The 16,469-nt window shown below is 36.0% G+C and overlaps 1 protein-coding gene across 6 annotated transcripts in view; it reads left to right on the top strand.

The window, feature by feature from the left end:
• PIKFYVE (phosphoinositide kinase, FYVE-type zinc finger containing) overlaps positions 1 to 16,469 on the top strand; it is a 96,623-nt gene that overhangs the window by 58,897 nt on the left and 21,257 nt on the right. For all 6 annotated transcript variants that reach the window (XM_003784988.3, XM_023510416.1, XM_023510417.1 and 3 more), the window contains 11 exons: positions 1,561 to 1,701; positions 2,303 to 2,429; positions 2,650 to 3,818; positions 6,618 to 6,718; positions 8,240 to 8,311; positions 8,951 to 9,122; positions 11,588 to 11,766; positions 12,772 to 12,885; positions 14,120 to 14,228; positions 14,343 to 14,497; positions 15,178 to 15,268. In XM_003784988.3, coding sequence (XP_003785036.1) covers positions 1,561 to 1,701; positions 2,303 to 2,429; positions 2,650 to 3,818; positions 6,618 to 6,718; positions 8,240 to 8,311; positions 8,951 to 9,122; positions 11,588 to 11,766; positions 12,772 to 12,885; positions 14,120 to 14,228; positions 14,343 to 14,497; positions 15,178 to 15,268 — 2,430 coding nt within the window. The remainder of the gene's footprint in view (positions 1 to 1,560; positions 1,702 to 2,302; positions 2,430 to 2,649; positions 3,819 to 6,617; positions 6,719 to 8,239; positions 8,312 to 8,950; positions 9,123 to 11,587; positions 11,767 to 12,771; positions 12,886 to 14,119; positions 14,229 to 14,342; positions 14,498 to 15,177; positions 15,269 to 16,469) is intronic.

Here is a 16,469-nt window from a genome sequence, read left to right as displayed (position 1 = left end):
AGAATCAAAGGGCAGGGAGTAATTGCCTGTGACTTTATGCCACCTTCCTAGGGGTGGGCCTGCCAGCTTCTTTCACTGCTCATTCCACGTGCTTGGCCTAGTGCCTAATGCTTGTTCCTGGCTGAGTTTGGAGCAGGCTCCTTTTAACATGGTGCTTCTTGAGCGAAATGGTTGGTTGGAGCTAGAACTGAGAGGAAATTTATTTGCCATCTCTATACCAAAGGCAGAATCTTTTATAAAATCAACTCTAATTACAATTTATTTGAGTTGCACAGATGAAATTATTTTAAATGCTGTTAAATTATAGTTCAATAAGCAAAGTAGGAATTTAACACATTTCAGGGGAAAAAATTTCATTTTGTTAGTAGTGAGAGAATTTGAAAATGTCTAAATGCACAAAACAGAGGAAGGTGAGAAGATATATACTGCTTAACAGGGCAGGTTCATTGCAGGGAGCAGGCTTGTCTATTGTTGGTGTTAGTGAACATTAATATAGTCTTGCTCAGAAAATACTTTGAGCACATGAAGCAGGAGTGATAACATTACCTTCAGTTGTCTCTCATCTGGAGCCTGGAAATGTTATGTAACAGTTAATGAAGTGTGTTGTTTTAACTCAGGTTGTTATTTACCATATTCATTTTGTTTTGAAATTACGACTTTGTGAAGAGATTATATTAAGCAGTATGCTTTAGGTCTTTTAATTACAGCTGTTCTAGTAGACTATATTCTGTTGGGAGATTGGAATTAGGAAGTAGCTACAATATCATCTGTTAGTTTTTCAGATGCCAAGAAGAGATATTCTGGTTGGTTTCAGAATATAAAGGAGGAAATTCATAACCATATTAAAAATGCTTAGAAATGACTTTTTTCTTTTCTTCTTTTTTTTTTAGAAATTACTTTCATTTTAGGAGTCAAGAGTTAAGGAGTTAAGGAGAGTTTAGGAGTTAAGTTTTTTGTTGTTGTTTTTAACCTTTGAGAACTGGTGAATTGGATTCTTGGCTTTTACTTTGCAGTTTATTAAGAATTGGGAATCCTGGCTCGGCACCTGTGGCTCAAGTGGCTAAGGCGCCAGCCACATACACCTAAGGTGGCAGGTTCAAATTCAGCCTGGGCCCACCAAAACAACAATGACGGCTGCAACCAAAAAATAGCTGGGTGATGTGGTGGGCGCCTGTGGTCCCAGCGACTTGGGAGGCTGAGGCAGGAAACTGGCTTGAGCCCAGGAGTTGGAGGTTGCTGTGAGCTGTGATGCCACGGCACTCTACCCAGGGGGATAGCTTGAGGCTCTGTCTCAAAAAAAAAAAAAAAAAGAATTGGGAATCCTGCAAAGTAAAATTAGTTAGAGAAAAGAATTTCTCCTGAAGCTCTTATCAGCATGATTAACAGTTTGAAATGATTTATGAGATTCTTGGCTGTGTTTGAATTAATTTGCTTACAGATTTATTTCTGGATATTTATTTTAGGCTGATGCTGATACTAATAGTCAAGCCATTCTGATATTTTAACATGTCCAGGTCTTGACCTGTACCAGGCATAATATTTGTGATTTATCTTACTTAGGAAAGGGAATTCTTGAAGAATTATGTTCAGCGAATAGTGGATGTTCGACCCACATTGGTTCTAGTTGAGAAAACAGTATCTCGGATTGCCCAGGACATGTTGCTGGAACATGGCATTACTTTGGTCATTAATGTAAAATCAGTGAGTGTTCTTATTTTTCTATTTATTTTAAATCAGTCTTTAAATTTCTGTGCATGTATGGTAGTTATACAGGAATCTTTATTTCTTTGCTGGATGATGAATATTGAAAGTGGGACAGAAGGCATGGCAGCTGTTTTAGTATTTAAGACTGGAGAATATCAGATGGGAAGAAAGTGTGATTGATTATTTATATAATTAAAGGTGGGGGTGGAAATTTGTTAATTAGTATATATTTGTTGACCCAAAGTGCAGCTGGGGAATTGTACAAGCAGAAAATGTTCTCTCCCTTGAAATGTTTACCCTCTGCAGCATAGAGGCCAGTTTTAGGAAGTTTTTGTTTTTCCCCAGTATCTTCTTGTTTTAATGCATGATGCTTAAGTGCATTTTGATAACATTTATATGAATATGGTTTGTTTTAGTGGGCAAGTATTGATCACTAAACGACTAAGTGTAGACTAATCCAGGAGCACAAAATTTGCTGTACAATTTTTTAAATTAAGAAAATTGATTGTGAGGGTTATTTTTTAATTTTTCCAGATTAAATTTATGAAGATTTTTATTCTTCTCTAAATTTTTAATGTAATGTTTTTCTGTGTTGTAGCAAGTCTTGGAACGAATCAGTCGGATGACGCAGGGTGATTTAGTAATGTCGATGGACCAGCTACTTACGAAACCACACCTGGGCACCTGTCACAAATTTTATTTGCAGCTGTTTCAGTTGCCTAATGGTGAGTGATCTTAGGATAGATTCACCTGAGAATGGGGAACTGAGTATTTGTGTTAACTCATTAGTATTACAATGTTTAGTAGAAAATATCTGTTAGTAGTGATTGAGGATAGGCAACTGTGGTCTTACATAAAGACTTTTCTTTTGTAGATGTTAAAATGTAAATTTATTCTTTCTGGACTTTCTAAGCCTGGTTAACTTATTTGTTTATTTATTTGTAGAACAAACCAAAACACTGATGTTTTTTGAAGGCTGTTCGCAACACCTAGGCTGTACAATCAAGCTTAGAGGAGGCTCTGATTATGAATTGGCTCGAGTTAAAGAGATCCTAATCTTCATGATCTGTGTAGCTTATCATTCTCAACTAGAAATCTCCTTTCTCATGGATGAATTTGCTATGCCTCCCACATTAATGCAAAACCCTTCATTTCATTCTCTGATTGAGGGACAAGGGAGTGAGGGGGCTGCACAAGAGCAGTCCAGTGGAAGTTCCTTCCCCTGGGATCCTGACATCCTTCCTGAGTCTCTGTCTTCTGATGATAGCAGTTTGCTGGAATCAAGGATTGTCTTTGAAAAGAGTGAGCAGGAAAGTAAAAGTGTTCCTCAGGCTGTTGCCTCTTTGAAGCACCAAGAATACGCCACAACAGCTTGCCCTGCAGGTGGCTTGCCCTGCCCTCCTGCTTTCTTCCCAGCAGTACCGGAGTCCTTGTTACCCCTCCATGTAGATGACCAACAGGATGCTGTAGGCAATGAGCAGCCAGAGGCTTTGCAGCAAGCAGATGAACTACAGGATCCCAAAAGCCAGACAAAAGCCTTTAGAGACCCTCTGCAGGATGACTCGGGATTATATGTTGCTGAGGAAGTCACCTCCTCTGAAGACAAACGAAAGACTTATTCTTTGGCCTTTAAACAGGAATTAAAAGATGTGATCCTCTGCATCTCCCCAGTAATCACATTCCGGGAACCTTTCCTTTTAACTGAAAAGGGGATGAGGTGCTCTACCCGAGATTATTTTGCAGAGCAGGTTTACTGGTCTCCTCTCCTCAATAAAGAGTTCAAGGAAATGGAGAATAGGAGGAAGAAACAGCTACTCAGGGATCTCTCTGGACTTCAGGGCATGAATGGAAGTATTCAGGCCAAGTATATTCAAGTCTTGCCCTCGCATGAGCTAGTGAGCACTAGAATTGCAGAGCATTTGGGTGATAGCCAGAGCTTGGGTAGAATGCTGGCTGATTATCGAGCCAGAGGAGGAAGAATTCAGCCAAAATATGCAGACCCTTTTGCTCATTCAAAAGATGCATCAGGTACCTCAAGTGGCAAATCAGGAAGCAAAACTGAGGATGACGAAGAGAGAGGGCTGATTTCAAATGATGCAGTGTGGTCAACAAAGGTGAGCCAGTTTGACAGATTTCATGTAGGTTTAGTAAATGTTTCTTCTCTGGTTTTCTTTTTTTTTGGTCTTAAATCTGTTGGTTTATGGGTTACTTTAATTTGTATGAATTAGAATTATGAAATTGGAGGATTTTGAGATGAGAGCACAGTAAAGTAGTAAGAGCCCCGTGGTAAAAGGAAGTGTGGAGCTGCTTATAATTTTTGTCAGCTTGGCTTACTTGTATGTGGTGTGATGCGTTTTTGATCCTTTTGAAGGTAGTGACAGAATGAGAGAAGCTTATTGTAGGCAATGGATGTGTTTTTTAAAGAAATATTAGATTTATTTATTTTTTAATGCAAAATGCTATACCTTGTTATTTAACTATGACAATGACTTTTTTCTTTTTGTTTTAGATTGAATTTGAAAGCAAATTAAGGAAGATTTGTTTTATGGACACATTATTGATAATGGTAGTAATAAATAATGGGACAAATTCATCTCTAAATAAGGAGATGCAATTGTTTAGTAAAACAAAAAGACATTCAATTTCATTAGTAGTCAAGGAAGTGCTAAATAATAGTGGAACTAATTAATTTTTTGTGAAATCAGCAAAAAGGAAGGTGATAAAGGAGCCATGGTTAGTGACAGTGTTAAAAAATGCCTTTCATTGGCCAGGTGCCTGTAGCTCAGGTGGCTAGGGCACCAGCCACATACACTGGAGCTGGCAGGTTCGAATCTACTCCTGGCCAAAAGGTAGCTGGGCATTGTGGTGGGCACCTGTATTCCCAGCTACTTTGGAGGCTGAGGCAAGAGAATCCCTTGGGCCCAGGAGTTTGAGGTTGCTGTGAACTGTGATGCCACAGCACTCTACTGAGGGCGACAGCTTGAGACTTTGTTTCAAAAAAAAGAAAAATGCCTTTCATAAGTTTTATATAAATTTATGGTTACATTTGTATACATTTTTATAAACTTAACACTTACATTTGTACAAATTTATGCTTACACTTGTATAAATTTATAGAAAGTGATAAGGAAGTCTTAATTAAGTGTACATGTATATACCTTTGACTGAGGGCTCCTACTTTTTATAATCTATTCTTGCAGATAAGCGTGTTTATATAAGAATGCTTTGTTTGCATTTTGTAAGAATATATGTACAAAGTTGTTTATTTTTATTTTTTTCATTTTTTTTTAATTGAATGGTAACTGTGTACATTAATGCACTTCTGACGTACAGTGTGGTGTTTTCACACACAATCCGAAACACTTCCATCAAACTGGTCAACATAGCCTTCACGTAATTTTCTTAGTTATTGTGTTAAAACGTTCATATTTTACTCATAGAAAGATTCACTTGTACCCTTGTAAGATAAACCACAGAAGTGAACCCTCGAATCCCCTTCCCTCCACCCATTCCCGCCCCCTCCCTCCCCCCTCCCCGTATCCTTAGGTTGTTATTAGGTTATAACTTTCATATAAAAGGTTTAAATTAATTTCATAATAGGGTGTGTATATTGGATACTTTTTCTTCCATTCCTGTGATACTTTGCTAAGAAGAACTACAAAGTTGTTTATTAATGCAGTTTCCAGTTTTTTGCAGTAAAAATGATGAATGGAATCTCATTTAATAACTTGGATAAAGCCCATGTTATATGTATTATAAAATGTTAAGAAAAGCAAGTTGTGTGTTCACCTAGATAGCATCATCCCATTTTTATAAAAACAAAATCTCCTTTGTCTACTTACCTAGGGGTATGTGTGTATGTATAACAGCTAGCAAAAAGAATGGATTTATTTTTTATTTATTTATGTTTTCAGAAACAGGGCGTCTCTATGCTGTCCATACTGGTCTCATACCCTTGGGCTGTATTCATCCTCTCATCTCAGCCTCCCAAGTAGATAAGACTATAGGTGTGCAGTAGTACCTGGCTTTAGAATATGTAGATACCACCAAACTACTGAGCTCTGGAAGGAGGTAGAGAGGCTTTATGTATTTCATGAACTTCTTCATGTATTTCTGTGCTATTTTCCTTTTAACAGAGCTGGTGTTATCTTTGTAATGAGCAAAAACAGTCACAAAACACAGGTAGTTTCATTTATTTAAATAATATTTTGAGCTTTTGTTTCATTAGCAATATCAGAGTCTGAAAATACAGATGAGGGCGGCATCTGTGGCTCAGTGGGTAGGGCGCCGGCCTCATATACTGAGGGTGGCAGGTTTGAACTTGGCCCGGCCAAACTGCAACAAGCTAGGTGTTGTGGTGGGTGCCCATAGTCCCAGGTACTTGAGAGGCTTAGGCAAGCGAATTGCATAAGCCCAGGAGTTTGAGGTTGCTGTGAGCAGTGATGTCATAGCACTCCACTGAGGGCAATAAAGTGAGACTCTTTGAAGGTAGAAAAAAAAAATTCAAAGTACAGATGAAATAAATACCTTAGAATTTAAATTTCTGGGTGTCTCAGATTAACGTTATATCTAGCCGTCAGTTCAGACTATTTCATATGGATAGATTTAATTAACTTTTTCTTCCAAAGTAATTTAATGCAGCTTTTTAAAAATAAGTATATTTAAGAAAATAAGCTATTTAGGCATTTTTAATTTTTAGGGTTAACTTAAACTTTTTCAATTTTCTTCCCTCAAAAATCAGCTGCCCTTCTTCCCTAGATGTAGTTTCTTATATAAAGTTGTAAATCTTTCCAGTACTCCTGCAGTGATGGTTGGAGCCTTTCCAGATAGAGTGGGATGTGTTTGGTGTTACAAGCATCCCCTGAGGTTGGGAACGTGTTCTAGCTTGCAGTCACACATCTGTTCCTTCCCAGGTGGATTGTCTGAATCCCGTTAACCACCAGAGACTGTGCGTGCTCTTCAGCAGTTCCTCTGCCCAGTCCAGCAATGCTCCCAGTGCCTGTGTCAGTCCTTGGTAGGATTCTTCTTTCCTTACCCTATCACACTGTCAAACAGAATTCCAGCAACTTATAGAAAAATTAGGACCTGTTTTTAGGTACATGGCATGCTGCTTGTCATATATTAATTCATAGAACTTTTTAAATTGTGAAGCAAATATGAAAATATGTGTTTGTTCAGGGGTAGAAGTAAGTGAGAGTACTTTAAGAGGGGAAAAAATGTAAGGGATAGAAAAGAAATTTGAATAAGTTGACCATTATTTATCCAAAATGCTTGTGACAGAAGTATTTTGGATATTGCATTTTTTCATATTTTGGAATAATTACATATATATATATATATATATATATATATAAAATGTGATATCTTGAAGAGGGAACCCAAATCTAATTATGAAATTTGTTTCGTATATACCAAATAAACATGGGGCAGAGGTAATTTTAATAGAAGAGTTTGAATAATTTTTATATGAAACAAACTTTGTATACTTTGAACCATCAGAAAGCATCATGTCTAGAATTTTTTACTTGTGGCATCATGTTGGTGTTCAAAGTCTTGGATTTTGGAGTGTTTCACATTTCAGATTTTCATATTAGGAATGTTGTTCTATACTTAGAAATCTGAGAAAGTTGATAATTTAAAGCATTTTGATGATAATACATACAATTTAAGCAGGTTTTCTTTTAGTTGTCTGTTTTACAAAAGCAGTTAGCGTTTTGTCGTGTTAATGGGTTTTATTCTAAAACTTAAATTCTAAGTGGATTGAAATAGAACTTACTTTATAATGTTTTCAATTTTTTTTCAAATGATATAAAAAATATCTTACTTAGACCTATACATAGCCTTACATTACACAGTTTACCTTTAGCTTAAGAAATAGTATGAAACATAAGATAACTGGAGCACTTTTTCCCTGACAGAATGTGTTCTGTGTTTTGATTTTGGACACGCAGTAATCTTACTTCCAGCAGTGAGATCAGTGATTCCTCCACTGGTGGTACAGCTCCAGCAAGAGGACTTGGGGCTGGAGGAGCCTATTAGGAATTTTCTGTGGGAGTGTACAGACTCCTTAGGTCAGGGCTTGAATAAGTTGTGGGTTTTGCTAGGTATGTGGCCATACGTTCTTATTCGTGGGCATATATAAGTTACATAAAAAGTTAGGAATTGACACTTTAGCAAGAACACGGGTCGCTGCTTTCCATGCTCTCTAGAGGTGTGGATTAGAGAGCAGGATCCCACTTTATGTTGACAGGGATAAAGCCTTTGAGAAGGAAACTTTTACTTCTTCCTAACTGGTTTTACCCAATATTATAGTTTATGTAGCCTCATTACATAGTTTCTGAAGTACTGAGAGTAAAAAGATGCTATAGGGTGGGTAGTCCACACTTGTTTACTGGATGAGGTCAGACCCATTCTATAGCAACAGAGAGTACCTGCTTTAATACTTCATTGTAAGTACTAGACGTTTAACAGGTAATCAGAGCGTGTAGTCTTTAGTGTAATTCTTATGTTTCTAAGAGGTGATCTCTTCTTTTAGGATAGTGACAATGGAATTTTATGGAAAGAATGATCTTACACTAGGAATATTTTTAGAGAGATACTGTTTCAGGTAAGAGCAAATTTCCTTATATGTTCCGTTGTGCATTTTTTGATGCCCATGTTTTGAATTTTAAAAATGAGTTGAATGTCAAGTATTACTGTGTGAGTCCTTACTTTTCATACTGCATATCAGAGTATACCATACAGAGAGGTAATCTGTTTCATATTCCTTCTGGGATATCTCATCTAGTGCATTCCTCATATGTTTGTTCATCTAATCACCCTGCCATCCGTAAGATATTTTCAGCACAAAATGTTGAAATTAGCGAGGCCTCCCTTTAATTCCTACTGCTGCCCCCACCACTTACATTACAAAACACACGTAATTTGATCTTTATCAACTCCCATTATAGAAAATAACAATCTCCAGAAATGTTAGGCTTTTAATGGGTAGAAAGAAATGTTTTGAAACTGTTGGCATTTAGAAGGTGCTTAAAACCTGTGAACTGTCACCATGCTATAGTTGAAAATAGGATGTTCAACTTCAGGTTCAGAGTAGAATGAATCTCTGTAGAGATTGTTCACCTGTCACGTTACTCCAGAGAGGATGCTGTACTTTCTTGTCAGTGGTTCTGATTAGCCAGTATTCATTATATATGGCTTCTCCCTTTCATGCTCAATGTGAGAAGGACTCTCTTGTTTGTCAAAGGCCTTCTTATCAGTGTCCTAGCATGTTCTGTGATACCCCCATGGTGCATCACATTCGTCGCTTTGTCCATGGCCAAGGCTGTGTGCAGATAATCCTGAAGGAGTTGGATTCTCCGGTCCCTGGATATCAACATACAATTCTCACATATTCCTGGTGCAGAATCTGTAAGCAGGTAAATATACTCTGTTACTGTAATATTTTAAGGGGCATTTATTTATTTGTATAGCTCTTTTGGGGGGATTTTGCTTTCTACTCCTGTATTTTTAATCTAATTTTTGTTTTTTTAAGATTTCATCTTGGTGATGTATCAGTCATTAAAGAAAGTATAAGTACCTTATCCAGTAGAATACCTGACGATTGTATCTTGATAATTCTCAGTCATGTTTGTTTATTCATTCTGCAAACACTTATTTAACACTGTCTATGTGCAGGTGCTCTGCCAGGCCCTAGGAATGAAAAAAAAAAAAAAAAAGAATAAGAAATGACTTCTGTCTTATAGGTGAAGAGACAGACAAATATTAAAGCAATAACTGCAGAATATTAGGATATTTGCATAATAAATTTGCACCTACATCAACATTTCAATCTTATTGATGAGACCACATTGAAATTGGTTTATGCTGGTTTTCATGTATATTGTTGAGAAAAAGACATTTGTCTAATTTCTTCTCCATGCCTTTATTTTTCTAACTCTGGAACAAATATTTGGTGCCAATATTGTGTTTTTAATATGTAATTTTTATGCAAATTGTTTGCAGTGAGTATGTACCAAATTTAACTTAATTGTTAATTGGCTTATTTTGGAAAGTACTTTTGAAAGGCACATATGGGAATTACAGATAAAATAATAGTGTGACTTAGATTAATTAGTTGTAGAAAAAGGCAAAATGAAACTTCCTTCACTATCAGTAAACATGCAGACATGAAACTGTTTCCAGCACTTACAAGTCTTTCAAGTTTATTTTTATAGGCCTTTAGTTTTCTATTACATAGCTGATAATATTTTGTTGTGAAATATGTGAACTGTGTAGGTTAACCATTAAATTTGATCTTTATGGTTTGCATGGTCGAATAGATTTATTTTAAATTAAATTTATTTATTTTAAATTAAAATTTCTGCTTTGGGGATTATACTGAAAAGGAAAAGAGAAATAGTTTTATTATACTAAAATGAAAACCGTATGGTATCAAGAAAAGCTATAGCATATATGACCAAACATAAATATAGTTAGTACTGAATTTCTATATTCATTCTAATAGAAAAATGGGCCAAGGATACAACAAAGAAATTTAATGCAAATAGCCAGTAAAATGTGCAAATAAATTTTTCTCATTTTAGTCAAAAAAACATAAAGTGAGTAAAGTGCCTCAAAAAATTTTCTTAAATTACATTTAAAATATTTCAATCCTGGTTCCTAAGATTGGAAAGAATGAGGGGAAATTGGTATTATCAAATATTGTTGCAAATGGTATAAACCAGTGTACCTGATTTGGAAGACAGTGTGCCAGAAGTATTAAAGACCATATAAATTGTTTGTGCCCTTTGACCTAACAATTTCTACTTTTATTAATCCAAATAATGACTACCATTTGTAATATATATATGCAAAGGTGTTCCTCAGAGCATTCTATTAAGGAAAAACTAGTAATGTCTTACATGCATATTAATGAGAATTTGTTAGATGTATATCTATATAATAAGGTACTCTGTGGCTATTTATAAAGTTGTATAAGCTTATTTTACATGGGAAAATATTCATGACATATCACTAAGAAAGAAAAGTTTAAAGCTAATTATATGAAAGAGTTTATATTTATAAATCCCTTGGCTGTATGGCTGTGTATGTTTTCATATATAGAAAGAAAATAAACCTATACTAGGTTATTGATATTGGTGGTGGGATATACGGTGATGCTGCTGTCTCTTTCTTACCACTCCCACCTCCACCCATCTATGAACAAAAGCTCTCTGTAAAGAAATTCAGAGAAAAAGACTGCATTCCAGTGAACAGTTTGCAAACCAGGAAGACCTAGGCCTCGATGTAAAATAATGTGATGTGTTCCAGAGAAGAAAGAGAGGCCTCCGGGTTTTTTGTTTGCTTTTTTGTTTTTTAAACAACATTGTGTGTGCTGTGTCGCCTGGGCTGTTCTGTCAGGCTGAGTGCAGTGATACGATCATAGCTCAATGCAGTCTCTAACAAACTCTGTAGGTTCAAGTGATCCTCTGGGTTCAGGTTTTATAGTAAAAGTTTCTGTCCAGGTTCCCAGTTATATTCATTTGTCATTTATCATATGAAAGATTAAAACTTTCTTAGTTCTAATTAGTTGGTTCAGGGCAGCTCTTAAGGTCTCAGAAAGGTAGGGGTTTTTGGAGAAGTTACAGCACAGCGTGTGACCTCTACTTAACAAATGGCCGCTTGGCTCTGTTTTAAATTTAGGCCCAGCTAGCCACGCTAGGTCCATCTTGAAGGATGGGCTCTTTCAGATTCATGTTTGTTCACATGTCTTTGAACTTTTCCTTCTTTCCCTGGTTTTCTGTAGTCAGAATGTATTTGGTTTGTATTAGAAGAGACAGTATGCAATTTGTAAAGAAGATTCTCAGTAGGTGCTTAGATAAACTATTTTGCTGAATTCTAGGTAACTCCAGTTGTTGCTCTTTCCAATGAGTCCTGGTCTATGTCATTTGCAAAATACCTTGAACTTAGATTTTATGGGCACCAATACACTCGTAGAGCTAATGCTGAGCCATGTGGTCACTCCATCCACCATGATTATCATCAGTATTTCTCCTATAACCAGATGGTGGCATCTTTCAGGTAAGAAGTCCAAGCGACCTTGTACGTGATCACATGATTATTTGAAGTCATATAATAGTAAAATTTCACTGTTACTAGATTTAATTTGTAGGTATGTGTTATTCTCTGTCTCTATCCTTGCAGCCTGTTCTCAACAAAACAATCTGAGTTGTCTTGTTAGAGGTAAATTAGCTCATATAGCTCTTCTGCCTGCTCTTTCCTTAATTCAGCAGGTATTTGTTCACATTTCACTTGCCCTGACACTCCCCACCCAAGCACTCCCTGCTTCTCTTTCTTGGTTTATTTTTTCTTAAAGTATGTCCCATCTGATATATGCTTTGAATATTTATTTGTTACTGAAATCTTATTTCTCAATTAGGATGATAGGAATGTTGGCCCTTGGTTAATGTATCCTCAGCACCTAAAATAGTGTCTGTCACATAATAGACCCTCAGGAAATATTTGCTAATTAGAGTTTATTTCCTTTTTTAAGTAAGAGCTTTAACCGTAAGTAAGAGCTTTAACTTGACTGGGGTGTGGCATTTACTAGTCACTATGAACCCTCAGGTGGAAAGGAAATAAAAACTCCAGAAAAAGCCTCAGGAGCCAGAAGGTAAAGAATACCTGTCTAAACTAATCTTAGGAAGGAGTTCATAGGGAAGGTTTCTATTAAAATCACTTTTGTTTTTATAGCAAATAAGGATAAATGATGGCACCACACTGTGGTGAAGAAACGGAAGAAAATCCTGCCAAAATTGAAGAGAATACTTATAATGCTTAAAGGTTATGTTGAATATCTTCATGATTGTTTTAACACATTGCTGATTGGTCATGAGTTACCCGGCAACATTGATAGCTTCTGCATAAAATTCCTGGTCAACAGGGTGTTAAAATGCGATTTTGTGGAAATGTTGTTTTCTCTTATGTCTCAAAGGATTTAGTTGTTCCTCATGAAAGATGCTGCTCTACTTAAGATATTAAAATATTTCTTATTTTTCTACTATTTCTTATATTTTCTTCTCTTAGTTATTCTCCCATTCGGCTTCTTGAAGTATGTGTGCCACTCCCCAAAATATTCATTAAACGTCAGGCCCCATTGAAAGTGTCTCTTCTTCAGGATCTGAAGGACTTCTTTCAAAAGTAAGTTTCTTTAATTATCCTTTTTTATTTAGTGCTCTCTTTGATCTACAGCTGCTTGCTCATTTAACTTTCTTTGAAAATGTAAATAACGCTCCTTTGCTAATTGTATGTTACATATGCTTGGTGTATGTGAACATGCAGACAACATGGGAAAATATTAAAAAAGAAGTAAAAATCTCTTATATAGAGAAAACAACTTTAAAAATCTTAACGTAGGCCGGGTACAGTGCCTCATGCCTGTAATTCTAGCACTTGGAGAGACTGAGGCAGTAGTTCAAAACCAGTTGTTAAAGACCAGTGCATGAGAGTCTCTGTCTCAACTTAGTAAGGCAGGGTGGCACATCTGTGGTCCCAGCTACTTGGGAGGCTGAGGCAGAATTGCTTGAACCCAAGAGTTCGAGGTTACAGTGAGCTGATGAAGCCACTGCACTCTAGCCTAGGTGACAGAGTGAGAACTTATCTCAAAAAAATTGTTTTTTTTTTTTTTTGGTAAAAATTACAATAGAACCTCTATAAATTGACCACCCCAGGGATTGTAACAAATGCATCAGTGTACAGAGATGGTTAGCATAAGGAACTGGCCTACTGTACTGATATGTATGAGGTCAGATAATGAAGTTTGTGAGCTCATTCTAGAATAGGTGCTACGTACTTCATTGCTGAATATGTCTATGCACACCTTCACAGTACCCCCCTTGGGAAGCTATGCACCAATGGCAGCACCTAGTCTACCTTTCAAAGTAATTTTGGAACTCTTTTTCTGGAATGGCCATCAGGATTGTTGTTGTATGGGGTCTGACAATTAAGTTCGTGAACTCATCTTAGAAAAAGTGCTTTGAGGGTGGACTGGGCGCTGGTATTGGTGCATAGCTTCCCAAGGGGAGTTCTTCAAAGGTGACCACAGTGATATGCATATGTATTCAGCAGTGAGGTATGTAGCACTTTTTCTAGGATGAGTTTGCAAACTTAAATATCCCACCTCATACGTGTGGTGTATGTCTGGTCTATGAATTTAAGTCAACTTAAGAAGGTGGTCCATGTAGGAGGTGGTCTAATATGGAGGTTCTACTGTACATGCTTTCAGGTATTTTTTGCTCTGCAAAATTTTATGTGATTTCTTGGGTAAAACATTTCAGTTACAGTTTTGTATGTAATATCTTTTCTATTTATGTGAGATAGAAAATTTGATTCTATCTTTTATCCAGTGTTTAATGTTCTCTCTTTCTATCATTAGGGTTTCACAAGTATATCTTGCTGTTGATGAAAGACTTGCATCATTGAAAACTGATACATTTAGCAAAACAAGAGAGGAAAAAATGGAAGATATCTTTGCACAAAAAGAGGTAATTCATTTCTTTGATAGAAAATTAAAAAGCTAACTGTTAAGTTCTTAGACCTGTCTTTTGGGGTATGTGTGTATAATGTCTTAGTTTCTGAAATTTTTCTGTTCCTTGTAGATGGAAGAAGGCGAGTTCAAGAACTGGATTGAGAAGATGCAAGCGAGGCTCATGTCTTCCTCTGTAGATACCCCTCAGCAACTACAGTCAGTCTTTGAGTCACTGATTGCCAAGAAACAAAGCCTCTGTGAAGTGCTCCAAGCTTGGAATAACAGGTATGATTTTTGCGGTCTGGTTTTCTTTTAATACCATTGCCACATTGCTCTGCCATGATATTTTAAAATTTAAAAGTCTTTATTAATTATGAATGGTTCATTTTACTCTCAAGTTATAAAGCTTTTGTTTTCTATCACTCTTCCCTTTATATTTTAAATTATACACTCAGATCTTTAGGTAGTTTGTGAAGATGTAAAAGAAAAGATGAGAACAGCCTTTAATGTTGTTTCTAATATAATTTGAAATAATGCTTTTTCAAATGTGTGCTCTATTGAATCATACATAACTTGACTTAGAATGCCATGAATGACTTATTGGTATTTGGGCCAGGAATTTCAAATATGTTGATTTGTTTGTGTCATACCTTTATTTAAATATTTTTAGAAATATTTTTCTTTATAATAGAAAAATAAATTCTTAATTTTTTATTTTTATGATAATTTGTTAATTGTTTTATAATTATAGTCATATCAGCAAGATCTCTTTGTTAGTTGATTAATATATACTAAGATACTTAGTCTATTTATACACATTTTAAAAGTCTATTATAATCAAAACAGCAAAATTCTTTATGATTTCAAGGTTGTAAAGAGAAAATTCATAAACATAAAAGGTCCGGAAACAAAACCACATATTTTTTTCTTCCTTCTGCTGCTACTGCTTTTGACTTTGGCCATAGGTTACAAGACCTTTTTCAGCAGGAAAAGGGTAGAAAGCGACCTTCGGTTCCTCCAAGTCCTGGAAGACTGAGACAAGGGGAGGAAAGCAAGGTAATAAAATGTCATCCTGTCTTTAGTCCTGTTTATAACACTGAGAAGTGGTAGTTTAATACATAGTTTACTAATAATAGCAAGTAGAGTTTTGCATTTTGAAATTGGGAGGTTTCAAAAAAAATAGGACCTGAATTATTTTTATTTTCTAGCCTGAAATAAAATGATCTATTACTTTACATTTATTTGAAATATTTATAAAGCTTCTGTCTATCGGCATCACTGAGGATGGCATCATAGTGACAGGAAGTGCTACAGAGGAAAAGTTATAGCTGTTCCGAGGGTATAATAGTCCTCATTTATTTTACTGTACATTTTTGGATGGTCTTTATCTCTTGTACTTGAAAGAGAAGCTCTCCTTAGAGTGTCTGAACAGGGTAAGTTCTACACGTAGACTTGGTTAGTCTTTTCCAACTTTATTAGTTTTCAATTGCTTGGTAACAGATTACTACAAACTTAGTATCCAAAAGTGTAGATTTATTATTTCACAGTTTGTGTAGTTCAGAGTTATGGAATGTATAGCTGAATTCACACAGCTAAAATCAAGGTTTGGGCCCCGGCTTGCCTTATTCATAGAGGAATATTTTCATGGAATGATGGATTCAAGATGTTTTTGTTATTTAGTGATATATAATGAATTCTTCCTTTTTGTCTCTCTCTCTTTTTAAGTTTTAATGATAACTACAATAAAGGAAAACACAGTGTTGAAGGGCATTATTGCTAAGGAGTGGGACTGGGGCAAGGTTAGGGAAGTTACAAGAAGAACTTTTACTTTTAAGAGTTTGATTTTTTTGTTTGTTTGTTTTTTTGGAGACAGAGTCTTGAGACTTTTTGTCTCTTAACTGTGTAAGAATCACTTTTCCTTAAAATTTGGGTGAGAGTTAAATAACCCTCCCAATATGATACGTATTTTAGTATTTGAAAACTCGTCTAGAGCTATTAATGAGTAATGCAGGCTGCTGGTGGCCTTTCCATTTGCCCACTCACTGAGCGAACTGCAAAGCAAATAGTGTAAGACCTTTCAGTCTTAGCATGTAGACCCAGAATTCATAATACAAAATCATTCAACAGATGATCATCTGCCTTTTTTTTTTCCTTTTTGAGAGAGAGCCTTAGTTTGTCACCATTGGTAGAGTGCCATTGTGTCATAGCTCACAGCAACCTCAAACTCTTGAACTCAAGTGATCCTCTTGCCTCAGCC

Source organism: Otolemur garnettii, unplaced genomic scaffold (assembly GCF_000181295.1).
Source record: "Otolemur garnettii isolate 467f Iridium unplaced genomic scaffold, OtoGar3 scaffold00013, whole genome shotgun sequence".
Taxonomy (NCBI): Eukaryota; Metazoa; Chordata; class Mammalia; order Primates; family Galagidae; genus Otolemur; species Otolemur garnettii.
Note: the sequence above shows the minus strand (reverse complement) of the source record. Positions and strands in the feature narration are given on the sequence as shown.